General features: G+C 36.3%; 1 protein-coding gene across 1 annotated transcript in view; it reads left to right on the top strand.

Annotated features, from left to right (window-relative positions):
* The window catches only part of FBXL4 (F-box and leucine rich repeat protein 4), a 58,715-nt gene that overhangs the window by 12,298 nt on the left and 24,883 nt on the right, over window positions 1–21,534 (top strand). The window contains exons 4-6 of the mRNA XM_017818710.1: window positions 3,224–3,569; window positions 11,108–11,352; window positions 19,657–19,870. Of these exons, the coding sequence (XP_017674199.1) occupies window positions 3,224–3,569; window positions 11,108–11,352; window positions 19,657–19,870 (805 nt within the window). The remainder of the gene's footprint in view (window positions 1–3,223; window positions 3,570–11,107; window positions 11,353–19,656; window positions 19,871–21,534) is intronic.

The following is a 21,534-nucleotide window of genomic DNA, read 5'->3' as shown; positions in this document are numbered from 1 at the left end:
ATTTGTTACATGAATTATCAGAGTGCAGAAAGCCTAAGAAAAAAATAGTAGTGTGAGATTGAGGGAATATTGTAATATAAAATCTCAGTTTTTATGTGGGGAAGAAATCAATCCCTATTTTTGATTGTGTTGTGTTATGATTACCACTAATGTGGCCTTGATTTTATACTGTGGTGCACATTCTGCATGCTTACAGTTTGGTGACAACGATGAGTTGTCACCAGACTTCAGCCAGTGGAAGAGGCAGAGCTCTACAGGTGAAACCTTCTTATCAAAGCACACTCATTGCAACATCTTTGATCAGTTGTTACTGTATATCTGCAAGAGGTGATGACAGACGATGTGCTACCTGCAATCATTTGATGCTGCTTGATTTTTTGAGAGCTACCTAATTAATTTGGTACAGGGAAAGGGCTAGATTCCTTTGTCTTCTTTAACATTATTTATTGAGGTTCAATTTCTCTTTGGTTTGAGTTAAATAGTTCATTGAGCACCTTAAGTTTGGAACAAATGCAGGCAACCTTATTAGAGAAGCTGATTTTGGTATGTACCCTCAAACCAGGATTGACTGTAAAAATGCCTTTCTTATGAAAGATTTTTAAATGGGTAACCATAAAAAAAGAATGCTCCAGAACAGAAGACATGTGATTCTTACTGAAGCCTCTTGGAAATTTAGACTTTTTTGATCCCACTGTGAGTTCTTCAATCCCATTCAGATTGTGTGCAGCCCATTAAGTATCACGCTGGTGATTCTAGATGAAGAGATCACTTCCAGTTGCAGTAGTGGGTGTGTTGAGTATACCTACACTTGGGAAGAATCTACCAGCCCTGACTCAGAGTGATTGCTGTTGCTTGTTCTTGTGTGCAGTGCCACCAAGGCAGAGAAGAACATCAAATCAACCTGATTGACTTGAGGTTTTCCAGATAAACCAAGAGCTAACTCCTTTAAAGTTAGATTGGTGGGCTGTTGATGAAAAGAAGAATATGACAAGGACAGTGGAAAATTGTCACTGGTTTTGTTGTTCATCAGCATTTGGTATGTAATGTGGAATTTCACAAGACTGTAAAGTCATCCTACATGTCTTTCATTTTCTCTAGTTTATTACAAAGACTGGAAAACAGATACTGCTTGCTGAAGTTGGTTATTGAACTCCAGTTTGGTGAACCTAGATCTCCAGATGCATTATTTTTTTTCCAGAGCTCCACTACTGCTAGATAGTCCTCTCTTCAGGGTACCAAAGGGAAATTCAGTAACTGAGACCCATTCTGTTAGAAGCTGATGGTCCAGCATTTGCTAAATTAGTGAAAAAATAGCCTTGAGTTTCCCTAAGGATGGCTTGAGTAGGTACCTGGAAGTGTCTAAGCAAAATTTCAGATGGTGATCTGGATGTGTTCAAGAAACATCACATGTGCATTGCTGACATTAAGTATTTGCTTAGAGAATTGACCTATGTGAGAGGGTGTGACAGTGGGACGTCTGTTATTTTACCATGAGTTGGCATTAATTTCATAAATTAATGAAAGCTTTTCTCGTGACTAAGTCTGTCTTATGAAAACTGTTAATTTTAGGGTAGAATTGTCCACTCTCCTGCATAAGTACTTTCTGATGTGCCACGTGTTCATGTCTTGCATGTTTGTTTTTAGTTCATGACTATTTTTTTGACATAAGACTTCTGGAAGCCTCTCATTGTACTGTAAGGTGCTTAGAGAGCAACTTGATATAGGTTAGGAAAATTTATCTGTGCATACCTGAAAATGTCAGTTGTGAAATGGAAGTTTCAACCAATATGGATTAATTTCCCTATTTTTTTCCTAATTAATTTTCCTAGTAACAAATATCAAACTTCTGCACCTTATATCATGTGCAATGTTTTAATGAAAGTCCACTTTGCTTTCTGTCATGATGGAAAAAGTTTAAGCAATTTGTTCTGCAAATAAAGCATGTTTGATTTTATTTTATTTTTTTAATTGATATTCCTCTCCACTCCCCCACCTTGCCCCTGCATGGAATCTGGTAAGAAAAGCCAAGATGCTGAGATACTGGGGAGCAGATAGAGTACTTCTGAGATGCATGTGCCAGGACAAGTAGTCTGAGAGAAATTTTTGAAGCTGGGACTAGGGTGATCAAAAAGAGATGGAATATGGAGTAAGATGTGGAAGTGTGTAGATGGGTATCGAGGTAAGCATACTGTCAGAGAGAGTAGCAGCAGTGACTGCTAGAGGCTTCCTTCTTTAGGAATTAACTAGACTTGAGGGAGGAAAAACATGGGTACCAGTGACTGAAGGATTTCCATTCACTGGATGAGGACTCATGCAGATATAAAGAGCACGTTTCTGTTTTCAGGCCTTTTGGCAAGTTTGGAAGAGCTGAAGACCTAAGGAATGTAAGACTTGATTCTTCCAGATTACTGAGTTGGAGACAGGTTTCTCTGTCACTTACAGGAGGAAATCTGAGGTCTGTGTGTGCAAGTAAAGATGTATGTACAGTAATTTTATGCATGCCCTGAACCTCCTGTCACTGGACCAAAGAGGAGAAAAACTTCTCAGTTTTTCAGTTTGGAAATTCTAGCGTTTTTTGTAAAGAACCCTTTAAAAAAGGACTTGAAGATTCTACTTTCTTTGCTAATTTGACAGTGAACTACTTTTAAAAGGAATATTTTGCTTGTCTAGACAGGTAAACAAAGTAAAGTTTAGATTATTTTTTTAGTAACTTGCAATACTGTAATTTAGACAGGCATGATGTTAAAGAGCGAGCTGTGGGGTTTGGGGTTTTTTTGTTTTGTTTTGTGGAAAATAAGAGAGGTCAGATGACTGTATGTTGGGGTTACATGGCAAGACTGTTGCTTGTATACTTAGACTAACATGCCATCATTGTGAAGACATCTGTAATCCATTTGTTATGATTATCTTACCTGTGAGATGTTAGAAAAACTTGTGCACCAGTAACGGTAACAAGTGTGTGACCATGAGTCTACAGCTTGTTTTGTTATTTAACAATGCAGAAAAAACATGCTAAGGTCATGAGTTAGTGTGCCCTGTTAAATTCATCCTTAGGATATTTATAAAATCTAGGGAAAACATAAATTTTGTTGTCTTTTTAACCGTCTTTCTCACTTGTTAAATACTTCTGACAGAAGAAGCTGCCCTCTTACTGTGTTCAGGAATTGCTTTAGTAACTTTGATTTTAATCCCTATACTGTATGTGTAATTTTTTTTTTCACAGATGGGAAATACTTTGGTCTGAGGCACCTACAAAGGTGAATGGTCCTCAGGCTCGGCAGTTCACACCTTGTATCAAACAGATAAACTTTCCTACAAACTTAATCCGACTGGAAGTGAACAGCTCTCTTCTGGACTATTACACTGAATTGGATGCAGTAGTGCTACATGGTGTGAAAGAGAGACCTGTGCTTTCACTAAAGACTTCAATGATTGATATGAATGATATAGATGAAGATGAGGATGAAGAAAAGTATGGCTGTGGAATGGACACCCTTAATAAACAGTTCAGCATCGTTACCCTCAGGGAATGGCCGACTAACGGATATTTTGATAAACTGCCTTATGAGGTAAGAAAAGAATGTTTATACTCAATCATTGTCTTGATCATTAAGGGTGCAAAGGTCCTTTACAGGGTACTGGTCGAGATTGGTTACAGTTCCTTGCGAATCCCTGTGAATTCCTTGTGAATTTCCTGCAGTTATTGTATAGGTATGCCTGAATTATGTAAGTCTATCTACTTCCATGGATGGATGTTAGGTATTTGCATAGTTACTGCAGCAGTTATTCTTGCCTTGAATTTCCAGCTCTTGAACTTGGAAGCTTCTAGCAGTTTTCCAATAGTTTTTAGTCCTCGTGCTTGACAAACAAAATATACGAAAGAGATACGAAAAGGTTGAATCAACATCTGAAAGTGGAAATAGTTTTTAAGAGGCTAAAAGTTTGTTTTCCTGTTCTTTCTTGTACAAAACTTACAGAACTTTGTTCTAGGGACTGCCATTATGTTTTCGTTTTATGAAATAAGATTCTTCCAGCCAGCTAAGTTTTGAATTGTGGTGCAGGTAAAATGTCTTATAGATGGACTTCTGTACACTGTCTTGTTTCAATGCTTGCTACTTTTTGTTCTATCATTAGCACAGAAAACAGTTATGAATAAACTCCTTTCAGATCCCCTGGAAGCATGGCAGTTGTGATTGTGCTCAGAGTCAGTAGATAAATATTTTCTTTCCTGTAATTTCCAGTATAATGAGATTGTGGAGTATGATTACTGAATACTGTGTGCAGGCCAGGCCATTCTCAGTGGGATGTAGCTGTTTATGGAGGCTGGTACCCTGGTTAGTGTAAGAATTGAGAGACAAAACAATTATCTTCACCTCTCCTGAAATAAACTGTTTGTGCATGGTGGAAAGGAGCCTCTACTTGCCAGTCAAACCTCTCTCTGGGCTTGGGCAGAGACAAGTTTGTTCCTGCTCTTCAGTGTGCTGCAGTGTGCCAAAAGCAGCAAGTGTTTATTTACTGTGGTAGCTCATCCAGTGCTCAGCGTGCTCCTCACTCGAACTAGACTTGCTTTTGAAAGTGAAGGGAGTGTGCTGAGATGGCTCTGATGATTGAAGGGCACTTACAGAAATATCTGTTCAAATCAAATACTGTTTTGGTTTTATGACATCTTTTGTCTCTAAGTACCCCAGTTTGAGACATGAAGACCATGGTTGAGTGACCACGTGTCCTAGTAACCTACAGAAGTTTACTGTGCTTGTAAAGAGGAAAGAGAAGGGAAGAGAATGTAACAACTCTTATCTTTCTTCTCTTGAAACCAAACTTGAGTTTTGTTTGGGTCTTTTTTGTTGTTGCTGCAGTGGAATAATAAATGAGGATACTAACTTCATCCTGAGTTAGCTCTAGTGGTGGTTTGGTTTTGATTTTTTTCCCTAGAGCCAGTGTATTATTTAATATATTTTACTGTTGGTGCTTGAATATCAGTACTGAAGTAAAAAAAGTACTTTGCATAACTGTTTGCAAATATGTTGGTTTTAGTAATTCAAAGAAATTAATTGTAGATAAAACTTCATTTAAATATAGGATTTTTTCTTGTTTGAAACGGCTGGATAAATTGATTTGTAGTATAGTAGAATACCAGAGAGATGAATCAATCTCTTTACTGTTTCATGTGATCACAGAATCATTAAGCTTGAAAAAGACTTCTAAGATCGTCAAATCCAACTATAAATGGTTGATTGTACATATTAAAATTTTAATTTAGGAAATGTTTGTGTAGTCTTGTTACTCTTATGAACTTCTGTCTTCATGTACTTTTTTGTATTTTTCTGCTTTCCTGTTTGTCTACCAGCTTCCTTTTTTTATCCATTTTTAACATGTTTGGTTCATGAATAAGTTTATATGGTCTATCAATATCAAGAACATTTTTTTTTCTTCTGCCTTGATTTAAAGAAACTGAAAATATGGGTGGAATATTTGTCAGAAAACTAGAAAAGACTGTTTCTGGATTGGTTTTGTGACAGCAGTAATCCCAGTCTACCTCTTTCTAGTCCAGCTGGAAGGTTTGGGCATCAGAAAACCAAAAATGTTGTACTTTGTAGTGTGACAGTTTTTTATCATATTGGATATGGGAACAATGCTCTGCATGGTGTCTTCAAGACTGACAAGTGTCAGAGTTTTCTGGGAACTGTTCGAACTGTGTAAGAATGAAGTAAGGCAACTGCTGTCTCCTTCCAGTTTTCATTTATACAGTATATGAAAAATTGTATCTCTTTGTAAGGGCATATTGATTGTCAATGTGTAGCTGTCCTAAGTCTTCATACATATGCCTATTCTTTATTTGAGTTGTTTTGAGGCTTTTTCATACTACTCTCTGTAATTCACAAAACACACAGGCTGAGTGGGTTGTGCTAAGTAGGCAGCAGTTCCTCCAGTCTTTGTTTTGCCTTTGTTGTCTTTCTGAAACTTCCATAGACTATCCTTTCATAGACTGTGATGTTCCTCAAAATGGCATTAGGAATGGCTTGATGCACTGTGAGCTCAAAAATCATTGTAAGAATTCTAGAGAAACATTATGGACTGTTCCTGCCAAAAAGCTGAGAAAAATGCTTGACTCATAGGCACTGACTTCTGTAGAAAAAAGTGTGAACTCTTGGATGACCTAGGTGAGAGAATTTTTCTTCCCTGATCATGAATGGTGTTAACCAGCCCTAAATAGCTGTGAAGTACTTGTACTATCTATCATCTCCTCTCCAGAACTACCTTAAAATTGAGAAAGAATTTTATAGGAGACACTTCATGTCCTTGTCTTTCTTCTCAGTTCTTTGACTAACTTGTGCAGCATGTAAAGTGGAAGGAGTATGGCCTTAGTCTTAGTTGGCTTTGCAGAAATGCTTGAGACCTGAAGGCCTGAACAAATTCAAAGCCTTTGGGAAAGGTGAAGAATACCTGCCACAGCATACATCTTGTGCAGTTTGGGACTCACCAAGATGTGCCAAGTACCAAACCCCCACCTTTTGTTCTCCAGAGGAGAGTCAGGAGAAATCCTGCATGCTGAAGTCCAAAATATATTTTTTATATAAATGTTGATATAAAAAGATACAAATGACATCTTAGTCATTCCTTGAAGCTAATTTTTCCAACAGCTGCCTGTAAGATTTATGAGCTGTTTGTGTCTGCTGGGGAAGTGAATTTCACTGTTAAATGAGGACTTGGCACCTCTGTTCTGCGAAATGGGTCCCAAAAGTAAGATCTGCATCCCTTAAATGGTACTTAGGTAGACGAATCAGAGCAATAAGCAAGAGCATTTTTAAGTGCAATACACTTTTTTCCCTCAACAATAAACTTCTTGCATCTTTCCGGAACAAACTGTTGTAGACTTCCAAGATTTTATGCCTTTCTTTGCAAAGGGAAATTCATGAGGTTCTTATAAGTTGTCCTAACAGCTGATGACCATATGTCACAAGATTCCTTTCAGCTGATAGCCAATATACTGCCAGTTGCTGTAGCAGATTAGACTGACTAGTGGCACATGGAGAAGATCCCTCCAACTTTAGTCTTCCTGGAGTTGCAGTTTTTTGATTGTGCAATCTGCCAGTAAAATCCATTTCTGTTCTTTGGATCAAGAAGGATCTTAAAACTTTTACAGCCTTCCACTGCTGAAAGGATCAGAGCCTGTGGCCTGGTGATGTAAAATCGACTCCACCAAAGCATGTTATGTGAGTAGAATAAAGAAAAAAGAGACTTAAATGGTTGTGTTTTGTGAAACAGTTGCAAGATCCACTTTTCAGGTGTTCACGTGCAGTATTGAATGTGCATGCATTTGCTGATGCAAGCCATACGATTGTGGAACCAGGGTTGGGTTTTCTTAAACTATGTTGAGAAAGTGCAAAAGCTCTAGAATACCATCTTCTCCTTCCTGCCTTTTCCTCTTTGTGCACATATCCTTTGTCCTTTATCTGAGCATGTTTTAGTATCAATTCTGATTGGTGTCCAAGCTGTTGTAGCAGCTCTGGCTGCAGAATGAAAAAATTGCAAGTCATTCATTTGCGTGCTTCTGAATGAGTGGTGTGCATAAATCTGTGTATTTTTGTATTGTAAAATCATTTCATCTTCACGTTGGAGAACTGAAAAAGGAAATTTGTAGAAAGTGCAGATATTGTACATCTGACCATCATCCAGGCATTCTTTTCTGACCAAGTCAAGTTCTGCATTATTGTGCTCTAGCCACAGAAAGTATTTTATTAGGTACAAATGGTTGTTGCTTTTATTCAGCAAAAAAGCTTTAAAATGCTAGAGAAGCTTTTGGTTCAGTAAGTGTTATTAGGAACTACACCATCAGTAAAATTTTACTCTGTGTACTGAAGAGTGGAGATCCTCTCTTAGCTTTTAAGCAGCTTTGCAATAGGTAAGATGTCATTTTTTTTCCCATGTTATATTTTTAACTGATCATTCAAAAAATATGCATATATGTGAGATGCTGCAATCAGGGACTATGGCGATGATAAAACACACATGGGTTGGGTATGAATCAGGATCCTTTCTGTGCTTAGCACACAATGATTTTGTTTACTGCTGTTTGTTGAATTGTTGTGGATAATTATGATTTGGAAACCTCCAGTTCTTGGAGGTTCTCACTGTAGTGGCCATTGATCTCACCAGATGTTTAAAGCTGGCCTGTGCCATGTTTGCCCTGGAAATGGGAGAGAAAGTACTTTTGTACTTTAAGTCCATCATAGCCTGAAAAGGCAATCAGTGTTGTATAAATTATGTTTTGTGTTCCTTTTTATACTTCCTTTTGTTGTTTTTCCAATAAACTTTGTTTTTATTGATTGATTTGATAAGAAATTGTGAAATGATAATGATTGTCATATTTTTTCATAAAGGCAGAGTAAAAACTCTTTGTAAGAAACTGCATTATGAAATTAGTTTTCAAAGCAGATAGTCAGTTCTGTAGCATTCTTGGAATTGCCATAAACACAGCCTAGTACAGTACAGCCTATCATGTCACATACTCATGGTATCAAATTGTATGTTATGCTAGGATACACATACATAAAAATCAGATTTCTGACAGACACCAGACTCCAGGCTAATGGTGATTAATGGTTATTAGCCTGCACATTTGGAACTTGTTACCCTTTTTTAATCAAGAGCCAGAAAAAGAGCTCTTTATAATGTAGTGTCATAGTAGTGATATTTCATTGTATGTTTTCATTCTAGATGTTATGAAGTAGCAAAATTTCAGTAAAAAATAAAGACAGATTTTTTTTTTTCTGATTGAGACCTTTTTGTGTGGTGAGAGTTCTCATCTCACATGTGGAAAGATTGCAACAATCCTATATATTATGAAATACTCATTGAAGTCGTTAGTTAGTGTAAAGGGACATTGTTGAGGCATTTATAGTTTCATTCACCATTATCTGTACTGCTCGGAACTTACAAAATGACTTTTTTCTCATTGAAAAAAATTTGTGTTACTTTGCCTTTGTCAGACATTATTATGTCACATTAATTGTAGACATAAATTCAGCTAACTGTGCAGCCTTTGCTGAGCTTTCAGCTCTAGAAATCTTAGTATGTAACACAGGAGAAAAGTCTGAGGGAAAAGGCAGTAATAAAATAGATATTTAGGTGGCTTACAGAGTGTGGAATGGCTGAAAGGTTGCAAAATAGTTTGAAGCTGTCTTTCAGAATATTGAAAATTATTTTAAGTGAATTGATGATCTTAGAAAAATAGGTATATGTTTAAGTATCTGCTGTTCAGAATGATGAACAAAACTGTGTTAAGCAGCTTTAAAGCTTAAGTATGGGACTGAGCCAAGGAAAAATCAAGATACTAACTTGGGATTATATCTATGTTAGCTCCTAGTTATTTTGGTCTTTCTCAGATTCCAAAATGTCAACAACCTAAATGTCAGTTGGGTGCAAACTTTGTTGATTATCATATATTAACTGCAGTGCATTTATATATTACTGTTACATTGAAATGGCTCTGCAGGTCCTCTGCATCAATTTGAGTCTTAGTTCCAGATACCTGCAGAAACAAAAAACCTAGGCTGTTTTTAGGGGAAAGGAAGAGCAAGGAGAAGGGAAGAGGGGAGGCTGGAAATCGAGCGTGAGAGAAACTGAAGTATATCAAACACTTTATTTTGGCATTGGAGTTGAAGTTAAATTTTTTAAGAGTCGTAGATCATGTTTGAAATCCAAATGCTAAATCTGGAGCTGAGTAGGAAGTAACATTTTCCATTTTGCAGGAAGTTGAATTGTTTTCTTATTTCTTCTCTTCCAAAAATGAAGCAGGGAGGAGGGGAGGTGGAAGGTAGCTGCATCATAAACTAGTACACTGGAAGTACAATCTGTTTGGATCTCACGAAAAGCTCCATTTTTGTTTTATGTCAAGCATTTTATTCTGATTTTTGGCGGATTTGTTTTATGAATCCTTCTAAAACGTTAAAATGAAACATGTTGGTATTTTGAAAGGACTAAAGGATTTTCTGCAGTTTAAGTTGATTTGCGGGTGGTTTTGTTTTTTTAATTTACACTGATTCATTTCAACAAGTTATTGTTTCCCACTCTGCTTGAAAACAGTCAATTTTACTTATATAACTTGAGTGCAGGTACTTATATCTGTTAGAGACAGCCCTGATAAAGTAGACATTAATTTTTAGATTTCATTTTTCAAGTCCATTTTCTCTCATTTCCTAAGTTAAAGGAGATTTTTTTTTTTGTGGGGGGGTGGGTGTTGTTATTTCCTGAAGTGAGTATTTATGTCTCTCTGTGTGTTGATTTTTCTTTAGAAAGGAAAACAGAGTGTGATAAGAGAGGAGGGATATTTCTTAGTTTCTGAGTGTGAGATAAGTCATTACAAAAACATTTATAGTGATGCTAGTCAGAAGGGCTGGTGATTATTCTGAAACTCAGATGATTCAACTGATACAGATAAAAATGGGGTTTTGCCTTTCAGATTTGACTCTAGCGTAGAAGAAAAATGCTCTCAGTGTATTACAGCAAGGAAGAGATTATGTTGTAAAAGAAGATATGAATATGTTAAATTTTTTACCTGGTTGCGTAATTCAGAGAGGATATAAAATAGAAGACAAAACACTGATTTTTTAAATCAGGGAGAAGAGGAATAAATCTGAAATCAGTTCAAAGTGTGGGGAAACTGGGACATGGTATGGTTTTTCCATATACTTTGCAAATATGCTCCCATCTGAAAAACCAAATCCAGAGAAGAAAGAGGATGCCAGTTCTGTGTTCTGATCAAGGGCAGGGCAGATACTGTGAAAGGAAATATGTAAACATAGTGTTTACATATATATCACTGTTTAAATTAGCATGGGTAAAAAAACTTTTAATTTGAAAGCTTCCTGTCACTTTCATATGCTGATTTGCTTTTTCCTTTCTTGTTTAGTATGTTGTCAAATTGAAAAGGCAGTGCAGTCCTATTTAATAGTTAATCAATGATTTTTTTGAAAAGTTACTTTTAACTAAAAGGTTTTACTTTTCTTTGAAGTTAGAACGTCTTTTCTTATTACTTTACAGTTTTCCCTTAACACCTCAAGTGCTATATGACCACCTGTGACTTTTTTTTCTGTTTTTAATATAGCTCATCCAGTTGATTTTGAGTCACCTTACAGTACCAGACCTGTGTAGACTAGCACAAACTTGTAAGCTACTCTATCAACATTGCTGTGATCCTCTACAGTACATTCATCTCAGTTTACAACCTTACTGGGCAAGGATTAATGACACATCTCTGGAATACCTACAGTCCCGCTGCACTCTCATCCAATGGCTGAATTTATCTTGGACTGGAAACAGGGGAGCCATCTCTGTTTCTGGATTTAGCAGGTCAGTGTTAAATGTACAGAAGTGTTTTGACAAACTCTGTTTGCAGAGCTGCTGTACAGTAGTTTCACTGAGTATTTGAAACCTTATTAGAAGACAAATTATTTACTATAAAGGGGGGGATTGTTATGATGTAGAAAAAGACATCAATTAAAACAGTAATAGATACTGAACGCAGCAGCAGAAGTCTGTTTCAGTATGTAGGGTCTGCGTGTTCCAAGCTGGTTGTGACTGAAAGGCTTCTTCCAGGAGTAGCAGTGTTTTGCTTTCTTCTGGGCTTCTAAAACGCTCTACTAAAACTGAGCTGTCAGAAATCCATCTCAAGAGGAAAACGTTTGTGATTGTTCTTTGTACAGATGAGTCATCAGTAGGACTGTATTAGAACAGCTGTAGTAGTAAACTGATTGCGTGCTTGCATGGTATGAGCCAAGTAATCACTAGAGTCCAATGTAAATGCAAATATTTTCATAAAAATGATTTAAAACATTAGTCCTCTTGGAAAACAGGGGGGTTGCATGTGCATATTCTGTTGAGTTGAAAATATGACTGCTGTAGGTCATTAAAATAGCAAATTTGCAGGGATTCTTCTCTGTATAACAGCCGTGTTCTCTGCTTTCTTTAAGATATCATTTCTTGCTTCTTTGCTCATTAGCATTAGTTAAACAGCTTCTATCAATGCATTTCATTTAAGCAAAAATGGCCCCTTCAACTAAGGGGTAATCAGCAATGTCAGGTGAAAGCAGAAATGGACTGATAAGAAACAGACGTGTTTAATATATCTGAAAAAGTTGTCTTAACTTGTCTGAATAAAAAGATTAAATCGAGTATGCAGACATTTTCTTTCCTTTTGTGCCTGAGTGCCTTACCTGAGGAAGTAAAATATTTTTAAGAAATACTTTGTCAAGATGAGAATGTTGCTTCTGTTTTTCCTGACCTTCCAGTATAATCCAAGAAACCTATGCTCTTTTGTGTTGATAGAAAACGCAAATAAGCGTCAGCTAGTTGTTGAATGGGGTACAAACATTTCTTCTAAATTTGGATTTCATATTAGATACATTATGCAGAGGATAAATATGCAAGCTTTAATTGAGAATTCAACTCTGAAATCATGAAGTGCTTGCTTTCTGATGCTTGGCTATTAAGTCTGTCTTCTGAAAACGTATGTGCATCTTCGTGGCAGCCTTTTTTCATTTTCATGAATTTGGTTTTTTTAACAGAGTACTGCTAAAGATTTTTGTAGTCTCGAAAATAATTATTGCCAAATTTAGAGAATTATAAACTGTATAGTTCTGGTATTTCTGACTTCCAGTTAGTTGAAAATAGCTTTATTGCTAATTACTTTTTTTTTTGCTTCAATGCTTAACTAATAGTGGCACTTATGTGTATTCAGCATTTCTAAAATAATACATATTCATTATTTGACTATTAATAATCTGTGAATAAACATGTTCAGTTTATATTTGTTATAAGGGATTATATTTATTTGTAACAAGGGGGGAAATGTTTTTAGACATTGATGCAATTCTGAAGTTATCTGCAGTTTTAGGAAAAAGTATTTCTTGGAAGAGGTCCATGCAGTCTGGGAATGGGACATGCAGTTCAATTGTAAATTTCTGAAGAAAAGTTATAAGCTACATAATTTTCATGTCTAAATTCTGCTTATAATTTTCCCTTCTGAAACAAAACTTTTCTTATGTAACTAGGTCTGGTTTTGTATATTTTCTTTTTTCTATTGCAGAAATAATTTTACAACTCTTTGTTCTGTAAAAGTGTCTTTTCTAGTAAAATTTCCCAACACAAGTTTTTCTTTTGACATTCTTCATCAGCATATTTGTCAAATTTTCTGGCCTTCAGGAGAGGAAAATTTGCTACTCATTTGCTATGAAAGTACCTAGTAATAGAGGAATCTTACTAGAATAAGACTTGCTTTTCAAAAGTGTTAAGGTAACTTTTGTCAAAAAAGTAGCTTCCTGGTAAGAGATACTGTTCCTTGGCAGATAAATCTGTCAATAAATGGCGGTTCTATTGCCCTGGCTGTCATTAAGATACAACCACCTTGGGGATATTACAACATCCAGGACACATAACCATGAATTCCCACAATTTTTCCTTTTGTCCAAAACCAGGACATCTATACTTCTGTGGTTTTGTCAGCATTTGGTGTTACAATTGGCACTGTTGAATTAAAAACTTTACAGTTTGTTATGATTTCTGCAAGTCAGGACACGTTTAAATGCTACTCTTGCTCAAATCTTATTTTGGAAAATATCTTTCAAAAACTTTTTTATCTGTAATTTCTTATGACAGTCTTAAAAGTAGTAGCTTGTATAAATTTGTGTGTTGCTTTAAAATGTTCATATATGCATGAAATTATTGAAAATATATATTTTCTTATAAAATGTATTGAAGTGGAAAGTTTTTTAAAGAGTAATTTTAAAAAATGTGACTGAAGCAAATACTGTATTATCATGAGAAGACAGAATGCTTCAGGCGTATGAACATCCTGAGGCAAAGCTGAAGGTATTTTAACTTATTGATAACATCTACTCCTTAGGGCTAAAAATTACTGTCATAAATTTTTCACTTTGGCATATAATATAAATTAACTAAACTTTATATTAGATTGAAATAAAGTGTACCAAAAAGTGAAAGACAAATGAAATGAGTATCTGAGCAGTCTCAGGAGTCTGGAATGCAAAATGACTGGGATTAAGGAAAGATTTCACAGCAATCATTACATAAGCAGCTCTGCACTTCTCTTGGCTTTAAAGGTGTGGTGGATCTCTTCATGCCAGGTGGGAATATCAGCGTGGGAGGGTAAGACCTATGTAAGAAGAGTGAGACAAGTCAAACTGGAGGTGTACTAAATATCGAAATATTGAATAAATACTCTGAGGTTTAAATAGCTGAAGGACAGTGACAGTTTAAAAACAAGAATTCTGTATGCAGATTTCTTTGGATCACTGATAATGCCATTAACTTGTTTAAATTCTTCTGCTTTAAGTATCTGAGGTATTAAGATTTTTATTTACATCTGACATTTTATACTGTGAAAATGAATTAATAGTGTTTTATTTTCAGGTTAGTGGTGCAGTGTTTGCATGTCAAGCACATCCAGGAATATTTCTTCAACAATTTTGTTGTTCATGTTTGAAGGCTTTAGTCGCTTTTAGTAGAAGTGTAGTTTGACAATGTTTAGCTTGGCGAGGCTTTGCTACAAATCAGACAAGCAGGAAGGTCAGAGAAATTACTGAAATATGCAGCAAATAGTCACAGAAAATAGGAGTAATGTGGCTTTACAGGGATTCTCAATTTAAAAATCATGTCTTATCTCTTGCTTTAGTTTCCACAGGTTTTTGGTAAAACTAGGGTTGCTGTAACTGACATTAAGTAATAATGTTTGTTTTGCATTTTTTTCTTGAAATAGTTTAATCTGTGTTGAGAAAAACACAAGATCAGGTACTCAATATTCTTCCTACTTGCATGCAATGTTTTAGAATTTGGTTACCAAAAAGAATGTGTAATATGTGCTAGAATGGAAAATATCATTGTAACAATTAGAATAGCTTAGAGAAAGGGAAGGTGACTTAATTTTGATCATCTTACTAAGTCTCACTCTCAAGCATGCATACTTGCATGCACCAAGACAACCGAGACGTGTCCAAATCAATTTGTGTAGCATGTGGTCTCGCCATCCTATGCTGCTTCTGTCCTTCATCTCCTAATTTGTGTGTCCTGAGAAACTGCTCATACATACATTCAAGGATCTTCATGACCTGCTAATCTGACTTCCACCAACACACAGCACTGCACCAGCCCTTGTAATGCCATTTGTTCTTTCTCATGCTTCTGCACCTCTATGTACCCAGCTGTTCTCCGCTCATACCAATCTTAACACTTTTGCTACAATTATCTGTACTAAATGCTGCTGCTGTCATGTAACACAGCAGCCTTGAAAGGAAAAACATCACTGTGAATATAAAAATATCTGAACATGTTTTTAAGAAGCATATTAAAATGTAATTCTACAAACCATTGTATTAAATGCAAGACTGTAACTGCAAGACAGGAAGTCCTCTGCTGAGTTTGTGCAAGTAATCGTATAGATAGAACTACCGTGAGAAGGAAAAGACCTCAGGATCTTAGAAGTGAAATGAGAAAGAATAAAATCCAAGTGGGTTCTTGACATTTTTCTTGTCTGGTGGCAGGCTCTGGAAATAGGGGACCTGAGTGGCTGGAGGGAGCATGCAATTGGCTTGAAGCAAACCAAAATGGATCTTTTCAGGAAATACTGATTCTAGCAGGCCAATACCAAGGAAGGCCAGGCAAATGGGGCAATGTTATATCTGTTAAGTAATGGAGGTAACATCCCTGATGTGGATGCTAGTATAAGGTAACACTACAAAGGAAAGTGCTAAAGAAAAAAAACCAGTGTATCCAACCCTATGTTGTTCACAAATGGAAGTTGCTTCCCCTCTCCACCCTGCCCATTGGATAACAGATTCAAATGTATGTCAATGAGTATAAAATTAGTACTGAAAATTTCAATTGAAAATAGATTTGGTAAAATCAGCATGATTGACAACTGTTGTGATAATTGTGTTTAAGAAGGATGAGTAGATGAAAGAGAACTGGACTGTGATCCCTGCTTGCTGTAGAGTTTTCAGTAATTTTGAACTAGGGGATATAGAGTAAGTGGGGATCATTAAGCTAACACTCAACTATAGGTTTTGGATCCAGTGCAGTTCCATCAGAAACCATTGGAGCAAACATGGTGTCTTAAGCACCCTTGTAAGCATATGTCTGAAGGTATTTTGAGAATTTTGTTTGAGAAGTCTTATGTTCTGACATGAACATACCTTAGATTTTAATTTTGGATCATGAGATATGTTTATGATACAGACATGAATTACAAGATTAGAAGTTTTTAGCTGACTAAGCGATCCTGATAGGTTTAGCATCACCATGAGCAAATATCATCCTAACTGCTAATAGGTATATTTGATGTTTCAGAAGAACTTCACTAGGACCAACTCTCTTCCCAAAAGCTGAAGGAGTTGAAAATGAGAAGCAGTTCTTGAGACCAGGAAGAAGGTGATGGAAAGTGAGATTGCTTTTTTTTTTTTTATTAGAAACAGCACAAAAAACTCTGAACAAAAAGAACCACTCCCTCCCCCCCAAAAAACCTGCAAAACCAAAAAAAACAAACCAAAACCCAAACCCAAAAATATCTTAGAAAAAAAAACCAAAACCCCCAAAACTGAACAACCAAAAAACTTGAAACACTGCGGTCTAGAATGAGGATAAACTTTGAGGGAAAGACCTAATCCAGTAAAAGAAATGTACATGTTCACATTATTTTAGATTGTTTAGTTATATTTTAGAACAAATACGAAGGCATGAAGAGAAATCACTTGAGAAATTGTGTGTATAAAGTATTGATAATGAAAGCAAAACTTAAAGGGATGGACGACTGCAGAACAGAGGAGAGACTGAAATCAGGCACTGGTCAGTCTTCAGTGATAAAGGAGAGATATGTGAAGAAATTTTGATTTGGGTAGAAGGTACTTTTTTGGATGTTGTTTGTTTTCAAATTAGCTAAGTCGGAGCCAGTCGTCCGGAGTCTGTTAAGTCTAAGAAGTACGAAGACCATGCCACATTTGTTTTGAAAGCATGAGAACTTGTATTCTACCTTGCCATATGGCTCTACATGGAGATCCATGTAGAAAGACGTAAGCAAAAGCCTCAGTTCTGAGCAGTCTGTTAAGTGCAAACAAAAATGAGGGTGTCTCCATTGTTTAGAGAACTCTGCAGTTCTGCCTAGTTCTCTGTCCTGTGCTGTCTGGTGACTTCCTCAGGTTCCTCCTCTGTTTCTGTTCATCTCTTTTCTACATGCCTCTCTGCTCATTCTTGTGCCCTGCTGTATGTCCCTTATCCCCCTTGTGTTTCTCTTTAATGTCTCCTAAATAACCTTCTCCAAAAGGGCAGCAAAGCCATGAAGGGCAATGCTCGTTGCTGTTACTGTGTTTGCTGTCTGCCTGTGTGTTTCAAGTGTAATGAGTTTAAATAAAACATTATGAGGATAATAACTCCTCAAGCTGGTGAGCCTGGAGTTCTTCTCCAAGTCTAGGAGGTTAACTGAGCATTTCCCTGACTTGGTAATATTAACTTTTAATAGTCCTAGAAAGAGAAAAGCATTGATCTGTACTAATATTTATAGCAGCCAAACCCTGTTAAATTATGTGGCAGTTAAACTAACATCCATTATTGTAATGGTGTAATTCATAAAATATTTATTCATTACCAGATTAAAAGCTAGATGTATAATAAGTGGCAACTGACAAAGTTTTATGGAAAATATTGCCATTCAAACAAACGTGATAATTTGTTGATGAAAGAAGCTGTGTGAATGTATTGTTAAAGCACTCATTAAATAGAGGAATTGGCTAATTGGTAATCAGCAATGTATCCGTATATCTCTACTCTGATTTCCATCCTGCATTTCTCCATGACAGTGTTGAACTTTATTGCTAGTCAGAAAATAGCAGCTTAATGTTTAAATACCCAATGTTAATTGTTGTGAATTGTCATGTCACTTCAGCTCTGATATTCCCATAGGAAGGCTTATCAGTCTAGGCCAATTCACTGTATCCAGTATGGAAACAGCAAATAAGTGCTTGGTGTTTGATTAAACTGATTTTACAGGCTAAAATAGATTCTGCAGAGGGGCTTCAAAGTTAGGCAAAAATAGCGGAGGAGTAAATTTGGATACATGGCAGAACTCCTGTGGCTCTGGGGCTTATGTCTCCCCTTTCATGTCTTAGATCCTCTCCTTGTTTCTCTTCACATAGGCTCATAGAAATGTTGGATGTTAGGGACCTCTCAGGGTTGTCTAGTCCAGGCCCCCACTTGAGGTACCAGTGTCCCCAGTGCTAGATCAGGTCAGTCAAGGTTTCAGGTGACTCTTGGAAACAAACATCCAGGGCTGGAGTTGCCACCCTGGAATCTCTCCCTCTGTGTTGCATAGGATCTGCATAGTCAAACTAAGGCTATGTAATATGCAAGATGAAAGGAATAAAGAAGGACGATGATGAATGAGAAGTACGACTTGAGTGAGTAATGAAAAAACAAGGAGAAGGTTTGAAAACTTGGATCTTGAAAGATGGATTTCAAGTCCTACGCTACTGTTAGTGTCATTGAGGAATGCCTCCCTGAATGTGTCTGCTTCTAAGGCCAGCAGTTTCAGCAGGAGCAGATGCTTGGGAAGGCTAATAGCTCTTTAGTTGTAGCAATAGTAGTTTTTGTCCAAACAGAAGCCTTGTTTCTGCTGTATCAGTTAAACCCAAGAAGTAACTTTGTGGCGGAAGTATCAGGACCTGAATCTGCTTTGTCTGCATGAAGGTTTTTGTAGGATAGAACTGGTAATAGAGCAGGTCAGAATATTTGCTGAGAGAAACTAATTCGTGCTCTTTCACAAGTAGATCCATTATTCTACGAAGTCACATGCAAAACTCGTTGCAGCCTGTATTTTAAGAAGTTAGATTTTTTTCTACTGGAGAAACCATAAAAATACAACAAAGACATGGCAAATGTGTAGGGGGTTTTATCCTATTAAATATCAAACTTACAAGCTCAGTGATTGATTTACAGTTTGAAGGTTATCTTTGCAATAAAAAGGGACTTAAGCTTGTGACATAAGCTTGTGTATTTTTAGTTAAAGCTGGGATTAGACATAATAGAGCTTGAGTTTCTGACACAAGATCTCTGACAGGAAGTGTAATTCATGTAGAGACCATCAAAGTTTCTAAATTTTGGATCTTTAGTCATCTGATATCCTGATTTTTTATAATTCTAATGAAAGTAAAGTGAAATAGTTCTCAGGAATTTCTGTGTTCTAGAACAGCTACCAAATATTCATTTTGACTTACTCGTTAATGAAAGGAATGAGGTTTTTTTTCCTGAAAGTCTTGAAACTGCTTGGTTTAACCACATTTTTACACTTGAAGATTTGTCTTGGATAAATATGAAATTATTGGGGGAAACTTGGAGGCCATTGTCAAAATTGGCCTTGGACAGTCTAGAAGCATTTCAGACATTATCAGTGCTGTACTTTGGTACATTGTCTCAGAGTAAATGCTAAGAACAAAGCATGTTCCAACTTTCTAAACAAAACAGAATTGTTAAGACTAATGGCTTTTCTTTGTTGAAAGGAATTATTTCCTGATTTACATGTTTCAGATTTTGACAGTATTCAGACTCTCACCTGAAAGTATGTTTATTTTTCACTTAAAATGTGTTATTTTACAGGTTCTTGAAAGTTTGTGGCTCTGAACTAGTACGTCTTGAATTGTCTTGTGGCCATTTCCTCAATGAAGCGTGCTTGGAGGTCATCACTGAAATGTGTCCAAATCTTCAGGAATTAAATCTCTCATCATGTGATAAAATACCACCTCAGGCTTTCAACCATATAGCCAAAGTGGGGAGCCTAAAGCGTCTCATTCTCTACAGAACGAAAGTGGAGGTAGGAACAAGTATTTTTAACCTTTGCAATAAATATTTTCAGTCCCGGTAAGGTAAAGTTGTGTATTTTTTTCAATACTGAAGAATTCAGTTAGGTCTAGCAAGGTATCTGATGGTGATTTGGTAACACAAGGTAGTCAGATTAAAGGATAGCCTGTCTTGAATGATTGGCATTTGCTGTGGCTATGCCACAGTCACCATGAAGCCAGTGCCCCTCATTAACTTCTTACTTTGTGGTAGTTGCTCTGAAGCAGTTGTTATTTTCTTCAGACTAAAAAACAAATTGGTGAGCCATGCTTTTAAGTGCATTTTGTATAGAGCTGAGTTAGTGCCTTGGGTGTATCTGTTCTGTTTCTACATCATTAATCTTTCTGTAAATCTTGGATAAATCTCCTTTATTTCGTTTTGACCGTTGGGTCTAATTTACAAGGCTTTCTCAGATCCAGGGAAGATCATTGTATCAAAGGTAATGATTGTATAATTTTATTATTTTCTACTGTTGATTGATCAGAATCTTCTTGATTCTACTCAGGTAACTTCTAAAGTTTGAGACTTCATGCTTGTAATAGCGCAGTAGCTGAGATATACTCTGAAGTGATTGGTAACTCATTTCTCCTCTATCGCTTTGCTGAACAGAGCTTGAAATTAGATTGAATGTAGGTGGTAAAGATTTCCTGACTTTGAAGCCCTTAAATTGTGAAGATTCATTTCTGCCTTTCATGTGTATGGACATGCATCTGCTTGTAGCTGCCAAGAACATTCATTCATAATCAAGTTTTCTTAAGATTGTGCTTCCATTTTATACATAAGTGTAAACAAAAGGCACTGTTCCTAACAAACCGTGGAAGAGAATTTCTAGAAATTTAAATAGGTAAATTAGAGAGCATGCTTTTGTGTTACTTGCTAATGTGAAGCCACTTAACAATATACATTGTGCATCTCAGATAGAAAAGTAAACTGGAGAGAATGAAGATGTGGAATAGGATTTGAATTAGAGCATTAGAGTTACAAAAACCACAGGTTTGTAGAAATAACATCACCTTTCTCAGCATTAGCTTCTCTTAATGCAAGTCTTTGGATTTCTACACAAAATAGGCTGCCATTCCTTCTGTACTCTTCAGCTGGTACAGAGATGCTTGGTAGTAAGTGGTGGCTCTATACAAAACAGGATAGACTGATCAAGCATGCTGTGAAGTGAGTAAGACTTCTATAAAACTTGTCAAAGCGCTGTAATATAGTTGTGTTCCTGATTTTTGTGAAATTTCTACTACTATCTTCATTGCTGGAGCTTTTAAAGAGCAAACAAAGAAACAATGCTAATAATTAGTCAAGAGCTTGGCTCAATTGTATTTTTGCCAACTGGATCTGATCAGTGAAAAGAATCTAAAGCTGTGAATCCACAAAGGAAAACTCTTAAATGATAACAAGTATATATTTATTGAGAGAAAGTAAGTAAGAAGGTGAGAAGAACAGAGCTGATACAGTCCTCTGTTAAAGTTCTATCTCAAAATCCAAGAAGAAGAAACCAAAAGAAAAATCTGTTCATTTCATTTAGCCTGTTTTCCTAAATAATTCAGTGGCTTGCTTTTTTTCTTAAACCAAATAATAACCACCAAATTTTCGTTTGTTAGAGCACATCTGGGTAAATAGTACAACTTTTTCTTT

The sequence above is a fragment of the Lepidothrix coronata genome, unplaced genomic scaffold (assembly GCF_001604755.1).
Source record: "Lepidothrix coronata isolate B3197 unplaced genomic scaffold, Lepidothrix_coronata-1.0 Scaffold70, whole genome shotgun sequence".
Taxonomy (NCBI): domain Eukaryota; kingdom Metazoa; phylum Chordata; class Aves; order Passeriformes; family Pipridae; genus Lepidothrix; species Lepidothrix coronata.
This window is presented reverse-complemented; position numbering and strand designations above follow the sequence as displayed.